Below are 12,946 nucleotides of genomic sequence, written 5' to 3' on the forward strand. Positions count from 1 at the left end.
AGAAGAAGAAGAAGAAGAAGACGGTGTTGTGTTTTTCTATCGCGAGACTTTCCCTGTTCAACGTCAGCTAGCCACGCATAGTACTTTGGTGGAGCAGTTTGTATGCTTACTAGAAAGATCGGAATGCTTGTTACACCGAGCTAATTTCATTACAATATGGTAAACTATTTGTTCAGTGACTAGAACATACATCAATTGTAGTTATTCACCTGTCAAATAAAGAGGTCTACAGTTTGAGAAGATGTCGGCGTCGGAAGGAAACAAAAACACGAACACGGAACCATGGGGCGGTTTTGATGACAACCTCATCCAGGTAAGCTAACGTTATCATGATTCATTGTGCTTGCTTTGATCGTGTCTGTAATGAAGCACAGTTCAGCACATTGTATAATCGTACACCACAATTTTACATTGTTATGCCATTTTACATTGTTAAATCTCAGTGTTCAGCTTAGGCTAAATCCTAAGGGTTGCTAGCTGGCTAGCTAGCTATGCTGTGTCGATGACGTATCATCCAATTGCCTTGCTATTTGTAAATGATGACATTACTCTAGTTTGGTGTGTAGTCCACGATGGCTCACTCGTACATATGATGAGTTGATTAGAACTGCCAGAATATGCTGACAACTCAAAAGATGTATACTGATGCACATTTTCAAACTGGATTAAGACATCTGAAAGTACCTTGCATATCGGGTTCCAAAGGAGCCCCTCCTAAATGGGGAAAGATCATCAAATTACAGTTACTCTGATCTGACCTCTTGTTTGCCCGGCTGATTGCGCTCTGCTCCAGTAGGTGCCCATGCTTGTTGAGTAGTCATACCTGTTTGTTGTGTGGTGTGTGTTAACTGACAAATGATGTTGTTTCCAGTCGTGCGTTCTGAAGTGATGTGTTTTTCTATGGTGGGATAGGGGATGCATGTTGGGCAGCCGTGGCCTACTGGTTAGCACTTCGGACCTGTAACCGGAGGGTTGCCGGTTTGAATCCCGACCAGTAGGTACGGCTGAAGTGCCTTTGAGCAAGGCACCTAACCCCTCACTGCTCCCCGAGCGCCGCTGTTGATGCAGGCAGCTCACTGCGCCGGGATTAGTGTGTGCTTCACCTCACTGGGTGTACACTGTGTGCTGTGTGTGTGTTTCAATCCTCACGGGATCAAAAGAGTGTATATATATACTTATACTTATACATGTTGTATGTAAAATGTGCTGATCCTCTGTTATGTCACACGTGGTGCTGCGCCAAAACTCCTTTGCTGTGGGACATGGAGTGATGTGTACCTGACTGGCCTGCTCCATAGGGAACAGGCTCTGCGGTGATCGACATGGAGAACATGGACGACACGTCAGGCTCCAGCTTTGAGGACATGGGGGAGATGCACCAGCGCATGAAGGAGGAGGAGGAGGTGGCGCAGGAGGCGGAGGCCACAGAGGAGGACGCGGGCGAAGACGGCGAGTTCCTGGGCATGAAGGGGCTCAAGGGGCAGCTGGGGAGACAGGTGGCCGACGAGGTGAGGGCTCAACAACAACAACAACAACAACATATTATGCAATGGTGTATAGGCCTGGTGTATAGGCCTGGTCAATAACAACAACATAGGAGAGTAGCCCCCCCTTAAAACAACAACAACAACACATTGCATTTATATAGTGCTTTATCAAGGCCTAACCACCACCCATGTGTATCACCCTCCTCCATTATGGCCCAGAACGCTCACCACACACCAGCTTTAGGTGGAGAGTGAGGGAGTGAATGAAAAAAAGCCCTTAGACCATCATATAGTACAGGATGGTGATGTCAAGAGAGTAGGAATACGCATGTGGAAATACTACACAGGCCACTTTCATACAAAGTGCTCTACTGCCATGGGCATTCTTTGGTGCTTTTGGAGTTTTTGGAGTTTTAGTTTAAATCTAGCAAGGTAAACCTACCTAAAAGACAAAAGCAAAAACCAAATGAGAGATGTGCCTTTTTATGGGACAAGGTGAAGTATCTGCTGAAGAGCGCTCACCTGACTTGTTCTGAGTGAGTTCTGAGCAATCAGTCCTGAAGAACCATTTTCCAATCCCAGCGTTCTGAGGAATCAGTCCTGAGGAACCCTTTTCCAATCCCAGCGTTCTGCGGAATCAGTCCTGAGGAACCCTTTTCCAATCCCAGCCAGGGTCATGGAGAGGTTTCTGTGTGATTTTACTGTTCTCAGAGAGGCGGCAAAACCAACCCAACGAGTGGTTTTACTGTTCTCAGTTTTTACTGTTCTCGACAAAACCAACCCAACGAGTTGAGAGTTCTTGAAAGCCTCAGAGTTACTACACCTCCACTGGCGTGTGTGTTGCTGATCAGTCCTCCACTGGTGTGTGTGTTGTTCTACACAGGTGTGGAGAGCAGGGAAGCGCCAGGCCTCCAAGGCCTTCAACCTGTACGCCAACATAGACATCCTCAGACCCTACTTTGATGTGGAGCCCATTCAAGTCCGCAACAGGTGAGATGCGTTTGTGAATGCGGAGGGATGACTTCATAGTCATGTGACAGGGTAGTAGTAGTAGAGTAGTAGTAGTATAAGACGGGTCAGAATCAGATACTCCAAAGCTTTGCTGTTATCTGCAGTTGAAGAGTGATGATGTTATTGTTACGTGTGATGTAGTGTGTGTATATAATGTTCATTTGCATGTGTTAGTATGTTAACCCAGGCCTGACTCTTTCCTCTGCTCTCCATAGGCTGATTGAGTCGTTGATTCCTATTCGAATGATCAACTTCCCTCAGGTGAGGGTTTGTGTTGACTATTTGCTGGGTTGTGGAGTATCAAGATTGTCTGTTAGAACTATAATCTAGTCAGAGTGACTGAACATGTGATATCTTTATGTAATAACATTGTTCAGGATTTGTCCATGATTTTCAGTACAGTGTTTCCCACAGAATTGAATTCCATTTGTGGTGGTTGGTTTGTAGAATTAACTTGAATGCAACAGTTTTTAACAAATTAGCGCAGCGTGGTTATGATGCTAACCAGATTTCAGTACAATTTAGTACAACCTGGAAAATCATTGTGTGGTAGTCAATGTTGATATTGTGGTGGGCCACCACAAATAAGTCAATGTATGGGAAACACTGCTGTAGTTGTTGGGATGTTTATGATCGTCAGTGCAGTTGTACTCCTGTAGTTGTCAAACATTATTATGTAATATCCTGCTGTTCAGTCCTACTGTGTGATTAACACTGATCATTATTACTGTTCAGTCCTACCGTGTGATTAACACTTATTATTACTGTTCAGTGCATTATTACTGTTCAGTGCTACTGTGTGATTAACACTGATTATTATTACTGTTCAGTCCTACCTGTGTGATTAACACTGATCATTATTACTGTTCAGTCCTACTGTGTGATTAACACTGATCATTATTACTGTTCTGTGCTACCGTGTGATTAACACTGATCATTATTACTGTTCGGTGCTACCGTGTGATTAACACTGATCATTATTACTGTTCAGTTCTTCTGTGTGATTAACACTGACCATTATTACTGTTCAGTGCTACCGTGTGATTAACACTGATCATTTGTGTTTCTCAGGCTATACTGTAATTCCTTTCTGTGCAGTGGTGGTGCTCATGTAGATAACCCTGGTTGTGTGTGTGTGTGTGTGTGTCGGTACGGTCGTGTGTGTGTGTGTCTGTACGGTCGGTGTGTGTGTGTGTGTGTGTCTGTACGGTCGTGTGTGTGTGTGTGTGTGTGTGTGTGTGTGTGTGTCTGTGTTAGTGTGTGTGTGTGTGTGTGTGTGTCTGTCGGTGTGTGTGTGTGTGTGTGTGTGTGTGTGTGTGTCTGTACGGTCGTGTGTGTGTGTGTGTGTGTGTGTGTGTGTGTGTTATTGTGTGTGTGTGTGTCTGGTATGGTATTGTGTGTGTGTGTGTGTGTGTGTGTCTATGTCAGTTAGGTGTGTGTGTGTGTGTGTGTGTGTCTGTGTCTGTGTGTGTCTGTGTGTGTGTGTGTGTGTGTGTGTGTGTGTGTGTGTGTGTGTGTGTGTGTGTGTGTGTGTACGGTCGTGTGTGCGTGTGTGTGTGTCTGTACGGTCGTGTGTGTGTGTGTGTTGGTGTGTGGTGTGTGGTGTGTGGTGGTGTGTGTGTGTGTGTGTGTGTGTGTGCAGAAAGTGGCGGGGGAGCTGTACGGTCCCATGATGCTGGTCTTCACTCTGGTGGCCATCCTGCTGCACGGCATGAAGACGTCCGGCACCGTCATTGTGAGAACCTCCTGTCCCACCTGTCACACCTGTCCCACCTGTCCCACCTGTCCCATTAGTCACACCTGTCCCATTAGTCACACCTGTCCCATTAGTCACACCTGTCTCACTAGTCACACCTGTCCCACCTGTCCCACCTGTCACACCTGTCCCATTAGTCCCACCTGTCCCACCTGTCTCACTAGTCCCACCTGTCACACCTGTCTCACCTGTCCCATTAGTCCCACCTGTCCCACCTGTCCCACCTGTCTCACTAGTCACACCTGTCCCACCTGTCCCACCTGTCCCACCTGTCACACCTGTCCCACTAGTCACACCTGTCCCATTAGTCCCACCTGTCTCACTAGTCACACCTGTCCCATTAGTCCCACCTGTCCCACTAGTCACACCTGTCCCATTAGTCACACCTGTCTCACTAGTCCCACCTGTCCCACTAGTCACACCTGTCTCACTAGTCACACCTGTCCCATTAGTCCCACCTGTCCCACCTGTCCCACCTGTCCCACCTGTCACACCTGTCCCACCTGTCTCACTTGTCCCATCTGTCACAGTAGTCACAGTAGTCACACCTGTCTCACTAGTCACACCTGTCTCACTAGTCACACCTGTCACACCTGTCCCACCTGTCACTTGGACATGATGAGTGATGCTGAAAGAGCCTGTGTTTAGTGTTTAGGTCCACAGGAGATGACCACCTGTCCTTGGTTAGCCTTTATGAGAGTGTGTTCAGTGTTTAGGAGATGACCACCTGTCCTTGGTTAGCCTTTATGAGAGTGTGTTCAGTGTTTAGGAGATGACCACCTGTCCTTGGTTAGCCTTTATGAGAGTGTGTTCAGTGTTTAGGAGATGACCACCTGTCCTTGGTTAGCCTTTATGCAGCAGTGCTACATACTGCAGATGTTTTTCCATGATATCTGGCACCAGACTGAAAATATCAGTCACACATGGTCATCATGTGACAGACTTACCTGACCACGGAAGATGACCACCTGACCTAGTACCTGACGTGCTGCTGAGGAGGTGTTTGTCTAGGTGTTGTGTAGTTGTGTTCCATACTTAAGTACATTGACAAGAGGGGAAAATGGCATTCTGACACAGCAACTATACTATGTGTAGTATACTCCTAGTGTTATGTGTAGTATACTAGTGATGGGTAGTATACTCCTAGTTAGGGATATAACGATTACCGGTATAATGGTAAACCGCGATAAAAATGTTGACGATAACAATTACCGTTTTCATTTCAAATATCATGATTATCACTGTTGATTACTGCGGTGTGGAAACCGTCTGTTTAATCCTTCCCGGCTTCATCCAAGCCTGACATACAGTAGGCCTGGTACAATGAAACAAATCTGGTACCCTACTAATTCTGTTGCCTAATTGATGGTTTTAACTACGATTCGGATTAGGCTACACCTGATTTTAAAAGGCAGAACATTTTCACCGCAAAATGTGCACTGTATCATGTAGCCACTCTGCGTCTTTTTATGTTCGCGTCCACATTAAATCCATTCCACTCACGTTATCAGGAGAACATGCAAACAAACATACAGTAGCCTAAAGTTTTATTTTGAACGCTTACTTTGGTCTCACTCATTGGATCCAAATAACAGAAATAGCAAACTCCAAGTTATGGTAGGGTAAGTTAAGCTAAGAACGGGACACTTTTTGAAACTATTTCAGCTTGTGTAGGCCTATCAGTGCTCAGGTGTTTGTCTAGGTGTTGTGTAGTTGTGTTCCATACTTAAGTACATTGACAAGAGGGGAAAATGGCATTCTGACACAGCAACTATACTATGTGTAGTATACTCCTAGTGTTATGTGTAGTATACTCCTAGTGTTATGTGTAGTATACTAGTGTTATGTGTAGTATACTAGTGTTGTGTGTAGTATACTCCTAGTGTTATCCCAGTACAGCACGTTGTGAAGGTGAAGGCCATCCACAGTAAATCCTCTATACAGTGTCAACATACCAGAGACTTTCGCTGGTTCTTTATCATGTTTAGGTTGTGTAAAGTTTCTTTAACTATGATTATGTTGGGTTGGCTTGTGTTGATACACAGATCACCTTGTTGCAAAAGCTCCCTCTACTGGTGTTAATGTGCAGTTACCACAGGCTGCAGAAGATATGACCTGATGGCTTAGCAGTGTGTCAGTGGTACATGAGCCAATGCAACAGTGTGGCTCTGAAATGTTGTAGCATCCATTAGCTCTTACTGTTGTGTGCACTGGGGAAGGGAGGGGTCACTGCATAGACACAGCACTGTTCTTTTGTTATTCCTTTTCAAAACATAGTGACCATCTGTCTTGGTTTTGTTCTGAAGCATCGAGAGGATCCTCTCCTGGGCACAGTCACTGATACCTGCTGTGTGATGGCTTCTTATGAAGCTCAGCCAGCATCTGATACCTGCTGTGTGATTGCTTCTTATGAGAACTCAGCCAGCATCTGATACCTGCTGTGTGATGGCTTCTTATGAGAGCTCTGCCAGCATGTCTACGCGTTGTGTGTTCTCCTGTTGACCGTGTGTGTGTGTGTGTGTGTGTGTCTGCTCCTGACCCAGAGAGAGGGCACCCTCATGGGCACAGCCATTGGCACCTGCTTCGGCTACTGGCTCGGCGTGTCGGCATTCATCTACTTCCTGGCCTACCTGTGCAACGCCCAGATCACCATGCTGCAGATGCTCTCTCTACTGGTGAGTGTGTGTCTGCCTCTCTCTCTCTCTCTCTCTCTCTCTCTCTCTCTCTCTCTCTCTCTCTCTCTCTCTCTCTCTCTCTCTCTCTCTCTCAAATTCAAATTCAAATGTGCTTTATTGGCATGACTCAGAAAATAGTGTTGCCAAAGCAGTAACATGACAATACAAACATATACAATATTTGTTTTAAGGGGGGTCAAAGAAAGGAAACTTATCTAAACTAAAAGAAAGAAAACTTATGTTTAAAAAAAAATAGTAACTAAATCCATGTTTAAAGAAAACTTAAACATGTATTCTTAAATCTAAATTTAAAGGAAACTTATGCAATAGTCTATATAAAACTATTTAACAAAAACTATATACTGTATGCACTTTTTCTATGTGAAGTTTTCTCTTAAAATGTGGCAGGACTGTAAATATTGGTAGGCTAAGTGGGCACATTTATCTATTTCTCCCAGGAGGAATTGTAGTTTTGTTCATTGGTGGCAGTCATAAAGCCGGGACAAGTGATTTCAATTTGTGGGTAGAATATAGCTCTTAAGTGTTGATAATTGGGACATTCTGTGAGGAAGTGGCATTCGTCCTCTACTACTCCAGTATTACAGAATTTACATATTCGATCTTCACGAGCTATCCAGGTTTGGCGGTGTCTACCCTTTTCTATTGCAAGGGAATGATCACTCAGTCGATACTTTGACAGGAGTTTTCTATGACGATGGTTTTTAATTTCATTTAAATATGGTGCCAATTTGTAATCAATTCGAATAGTTCTGTAGCAGTGTAGCTTATTTACTTGTTCGATTTTGCATTTCCATGTGTTAATGTAGTTTTGTTTTGCTGTGTTCTCTACTTCTTTTGCTATTAAAGCAATACTTGAGCTGCAGTTTTTCAGGTCGTGTTTTTGTATTATGAAGTTTAAGGGGTCACTCTCTGGGTGTTCACTCCTCAGCTGGGCAGCAGTGTGGTGATATTGCTCTGAATTGCTAGTCTGAAGATGATGCCAGAATTTGGTTGCTCTTTTTTTGTATGTCTACAAGGAGGGGAAATCTTCCAAGCTCAGCTCTGCAGCCTAGATTAGGTGCACATCTGTTTAAACCTAGAATATTTTACAGAATTCCAAATGTAATAATTCGGTTTGGCTTTTGTCCCATGTTTCAAAATGTTATGCCCCAAATTTCGCTCCTGTATAGTAATATTGGCTTTACTAAGAAATCAAAGATCTTTTTCCATAATTTGATGGAAGGATTATATTGAAATAGAGATTTTCTTAACATGTAGTATGTTTTATGTGCTTTTTTAGGATAGGTCTTTGATTGCGTTATCAAATTGCCCTGATGAAGAAATGGTCAGTCCTAAGTAGTTGTATTTTCTTACTTGTTCTAGTTGTTTTCCGCCAATGGTAAAATTATATTTACTTTATGTTCGAATGTTTTCTCTGGAAAGTCATTATTTTTGTTTTTTCCATATTGATGGGAAGGGCCCAAGTTATGCTATATTCGTTCAAAAGAGAAAGGCTCTCTTGTAGTCCCTGTGCCATTGACAATAGCAGGAGAAGATCATCTGCGTAAAGCAGGCATTTGATTTCTTTTCCCAAAAGATTGAGACCAGGCGAGGATGAATTTTGAATTTTATTAGCTAATTCATTGATATAAATGTTAAATAATGTAGGACTCAGGCAACAGCCCTGCCTCACTCCTTTTGTTTGAGGAAAGTAATCAGTTTGTTTGTTATTTATTTTTACACAACATTTGATGTTTCTCTCTCTACTGGTGAGTGTCTCTCTCTCTCTCCCTCTCTCTCTCTGTCTACTGGTGAGTGTGTCTCTCTCTCTCTTTCTCTCTCTCTTTCTGCAGGATTCCATTACACTACATGAGCTGTGGCATTAGCAGTCCAGTTTTGCGTCCTCAGGGCTATGATGTCTCTGACTGTCCAGTTTTGCGTCCTCAGGGCTGCGATGTCTCTGACTGTCCAGTTTTGCGTCCTCAGGGCTACGGACTCTTCAGCCACTGTGTGGTCCTGTTCGTCACCTACAGCGTCCACTTCCACTCCCTGTTCTACCTCCTCTGGCTCATCATCGGAGGACTGTCCACGCTGCGCATGGTGAGTAGGGCACAACACACACACACACTCTTTTATTGTGATTTCCCTTAGGCCTCTTCCTCAGGGTTAGGCCTCTTCCTCAGGGTTAGGTAAGCAGGAAGGGTCCTCTAGCACTGGGTTAGATTTGCTTCAGAGAGCTAAGAGTATAACTAAAAAAGAAGCCTAAAGCACTCCATGTAAATGTACTGAAAACTTTAGAATCGGGCCTGGCGGTGGGTCAGTGGCCTTTGTGTTTGGCCTTAGACCATCTACAATCTGTTTTAGTGGCAGTGTTGATTCTGTGTCTGTGGTAACTTTGATGGGTATGCATAGATAAACATAAATAGATAGATTCATAAATTACAGTAATATCATTACTAATGATCGTCATTGTTATATAAAAAGCAGATCTCCAAAGCAAAAAGTGTGTGCTGTGTCCTCCCTCCCTGCAGGTGGCGGTGTTGATCTCTCGCACGGTGGGCCACACCCCACGCCTCATCCTGTGCGGATCCCTGGCTGCCCTCCACATGCTCTTCCTGCTCTACCTGCACTTCGCCTACCACAACATCGTAGAGGGTGAGCGGGGGAGCCCGGGGCGTCCAGATCCACGTCAGCCCAGGGACCAGCACCCTGAGGGACACCACTGAATAAGACATAGTGTTATGAGAACTATATTTCTATACTATATAACTATATTTCCTATAGGGGAAAAAAGTACATTATTTAGTACATGGTCTGGGACCAACAGCAATGCCTCCACAGACCACTAGGAGGCAGCAGATCACTGATTGAAAATCCCTGGTCTGGATGCTTTTCAGGTGTAGGCGGTCCAGTTGTATGTCCAGGTTGATGAGGATCCAGTTGTAGATGCTGTAGGTATTTCAGGTTGGTCCTGGTGTAGATACCTCTGGATCTAAACATGGTTTGAAGCTCTGAGTACCTCTGGCCCTTGGTCTAGATTATAGACTGAATAAAATAGGTCTAGATGCTGCTGCTGTGTTCGTGTAGATGTTGTGTTCGTGTAGATGGGCCACATGTTGTGTTCGTGTAGATGGGCCACATGCTGGGTTCATGTAGATGTTGTGTTTGTGTAGATGCTGTGTTCGTGTAGATGCTGTGTTCGTGGTGGAGATGCTGTATTCGTGTCAATGTTGTGTTCGTGTAGATGTTGTGTTCGTGTAGATGGGCCATATGTTGTGTTTGTGTAGATGTTGTGTTTGTGTAGATGTTGTGTTTGTGTAGATGTTGTGTTTGTGTAGATGTTGTGTTCGTGTAGATGCTGTGTTCGTGTAGATGGGCCACATGTTGTGTTCGTGTAGATGGGCCACATGCTGGGTTCATGTAGATGTTGTGTTTGTGTAGATGCTGTGTTCGTGGTGTAAATGCTGTGTTCATGTAGATGTTGTGTTTGTGGAGATGTGACCCATCTACATGAACACAACATGTTGTGTTCAGTATGTAATCAGTCAAATGTAGAGCTCTGAATTCCCCACTTGAGCAGATTGGTGATGATTGTGTAGACTAGTCGGAACACTAGTCGGAACACATTAGTGAGACCCATTAGTGAGACCTTTCATAAACGAGCACCAGGCTTTCAGTTCATTTTATGCAGGTCTTAATTGCTGTGTGTGTGTGTGTGTGTGTGTGTGTGTGTCTGCAGTGTGTGTGGCACCCCTTTGAGATTTGTTTTTTTTAAATAGCTGTGTAATTACCATTGTGCATGTGTGTGTGATTATCATGGTGTGTGTGAGAGAGAGTGTGTGAGTAATTATCGTGAGTGTGTGTGTGAGTGTGTGTGTGTGTGTGTGTGAGTGTGTGTGTGAGTGTGTGTGTGTGTGAGTGTGAGTGTGAGTGTGTGATTATCATGGTGTGTGAGTTATCGTGATCCATGTATGTCTGTGTGCCGTCCTCCCCAGGTATCCTGGACACGTTGGAAGGACCCAACTTCCCGCCCATCCAGAGGGTGGCCAGAGATCTGCCTGACATCGTCACGGTGATGAACGCCACCGTCAAGGGCATAGCTGCTGGTGCAATGCACACTCAGTGACCTTGCATACACATGCACACGCACGCGACACACACACATACACACACACCAGAGGGATTGGGGGTCATATAAAGATGCTCCCTCTCTGTGACACTTGCGTCTGGCTCCAGGAGTGCTTTGAGATGCTGCCCATTATGATTCATGTGCTGCGTTGCTCACCGTCTCATGCAAACGGAACTGAAGTGACTGGGGCTTGCTGTAGTCCTGCGTTACGCCTCGGGCTCAGGATGCTTTTACACAGAGCCTCCCCTACAGGACCTCACCACCATTGAACCAGAGATCCAACCCAAACACTACGCCCCCCCCGCCCTGGGAAACGCATCTTATTTGGTGTCTGCTGTATTAATACTAACAATACCCTCGCATACATAACATCACAAACACCACAGGCCAGAATCTCTCACACACATAACATCACAAAGGCCACAGGCCAGAATCCCTCGCATACATAACATCACAAAGGCCACAGGCCAGAATCCATACAATTCCTCTCAGAGTGGACATCCTGGACTCAAGAGCACATGCATTCCTTGTCTAAACGTTTGCTACGCATGGAGTGGGGGATCCATTTTATAATTGTACTTCATTAAGATGAAGTAAGATGTCTTGTGTGTGTTGGGGGCTATGAGGATTAAGATTAAGTAAGGTGTCTTGTGTGTGTTGGGGGCTATGAGGATTAAGATTAAGTAAGGTGTCTTGTGTGTGTTGGGGGCTATGAGGATACCAGACCTAAGGCATTCAGAGAGACGCGTTATTTGTTTGTATGCATTGTTTCCTTTCCTCCTCCTCTCTCTCCTTTCCTCCCCCTCTCTCTCCTTTTCTCCCCCTCTCTCTCCTTTCCTCCCCCTCTCTCTCCTTTCCTCCCCCTCTCTCTCCTTTCCTCCTCCTCTCTCTCCTTTTCTCCCCCTCTCTCTCCTTTCCTCCTCCTCTCTCTCCTTTTCTCCCCCTTTCTTCCTCTTTTTTTTTCTTTTCTCCCTCCTCCTCTCTCTCCTTTTCTCTCCCTCCTCCTCTCTCTTGTCTTTTCTCTCCTACCTCCTCCTCCCCTCTGAATGGATGACTTAAGAAGCAGAAGCAGAGCTGACTGTCTGACTGTCTATCTGCAGTGATCAGACACCATCCAGATATCCCAACATGCTTTATGTTGCTTTGCACCATCCAGATATCCCAACATGCTTTATGTTGCTTTGCACCATCCAGATATCCAACATGCTTTATGTTGCTTTGCACCATCCAGATATCCAACATGCTTTATGTTGCTTTGCACCATGATGTTACATGTGTAGTACGCCTTTGTGTTTCATTGAGCATATTTCCTAATGTGTCTTTGGCCTGGTTCAGTATGGATGATAATGTGTCTCTGGCCTGGTTCAGTATGGATAATAATGTGTCTGTTGTTCTAATGGTTGAAAGGTGCCATCTGCTCACACAGGGCTACAGCGGAGGGCAATCTCACACGCTGACCTGTATTCTCATGTTATGATCTATTCTCATGTTATGATCTATTCTCATGTTAATGTTTTAATGTGGAAGACTGTTTTTTTTCCAGATAGACTGGGGGCATGCCCTCTCGGTTCTGCTGTCGTGAGCATTTTATTTACTTACTTATTTATAGGGTCTATTGTACAGAGATGAGGAAATGGAGAACATGTAATAATGAAATCAAAAAATAAATGATTGCTGATTTACCTTGTAATAGAACTTATTGCGTATTGCGACATCAGAAGCAAGTCAATTTTGTAGTCCATCGAACTACAGATCCGCCACCCGATCTGGCAAACTTTCATAGTGCGGTTATAGCCGAATAGAGGGCCGCGAAGCGAATGCAGAAGTGCCGTTCACCCTGTTACGAGTTGATGAACCACGGAAATAATTTTGAAAACATTATTTTTAG

General features: G+C 44.6%; 1 protein-coding gene across 1 annotated transcript; it reads left to right on the top strand.

Moving 5' to 3' along the window:
• The first annotated feature begins 69 nt into the window (after nt 1–69).
• Nucleotides 70–11,948, top strand: yipf3 (Yip1 domain family, member 3). Its single transcript, XM_048269615.1, has 9 exons — nt 70–313; nt 1,299–1,508; nt 2,371–2,477; nt 2,714–2,759; nt 4,141–4,233; nt 6,798–6,929; nt 8,916–9,029; nt 9,461–9,584; nt 10,925–11,948. The coding sequence occupies exons 1-9, from the start codon at nt 242–244 to the stop codon at nt 11,053–11,055; spliced, it is 1,029 nt and encodes a 342-aa protein (XP_048125572.1). The 5' UTR covers nt 70–241; the 3' UTR covers nt 11,056–11,948.
• The last annotated feature ends 998 nt before the right edge of the window (nt 11,949–12,946 follow it).

Source organism: Alosa alosa, chromosome 18 (assembly GCF_017589495.1).
Source record: "Alosa alosa isolate M-15738 ecotype Scorff River chromosome 18, AALO_Geno_1.1, whole genome shotgun sequence".
Classification (NCBI taxonomy): Eukaryota; Metazoa; Chordata; class Actinopteri; order Clupeiformes; family Clupeidae; genus Alosa; species Alosa alosa.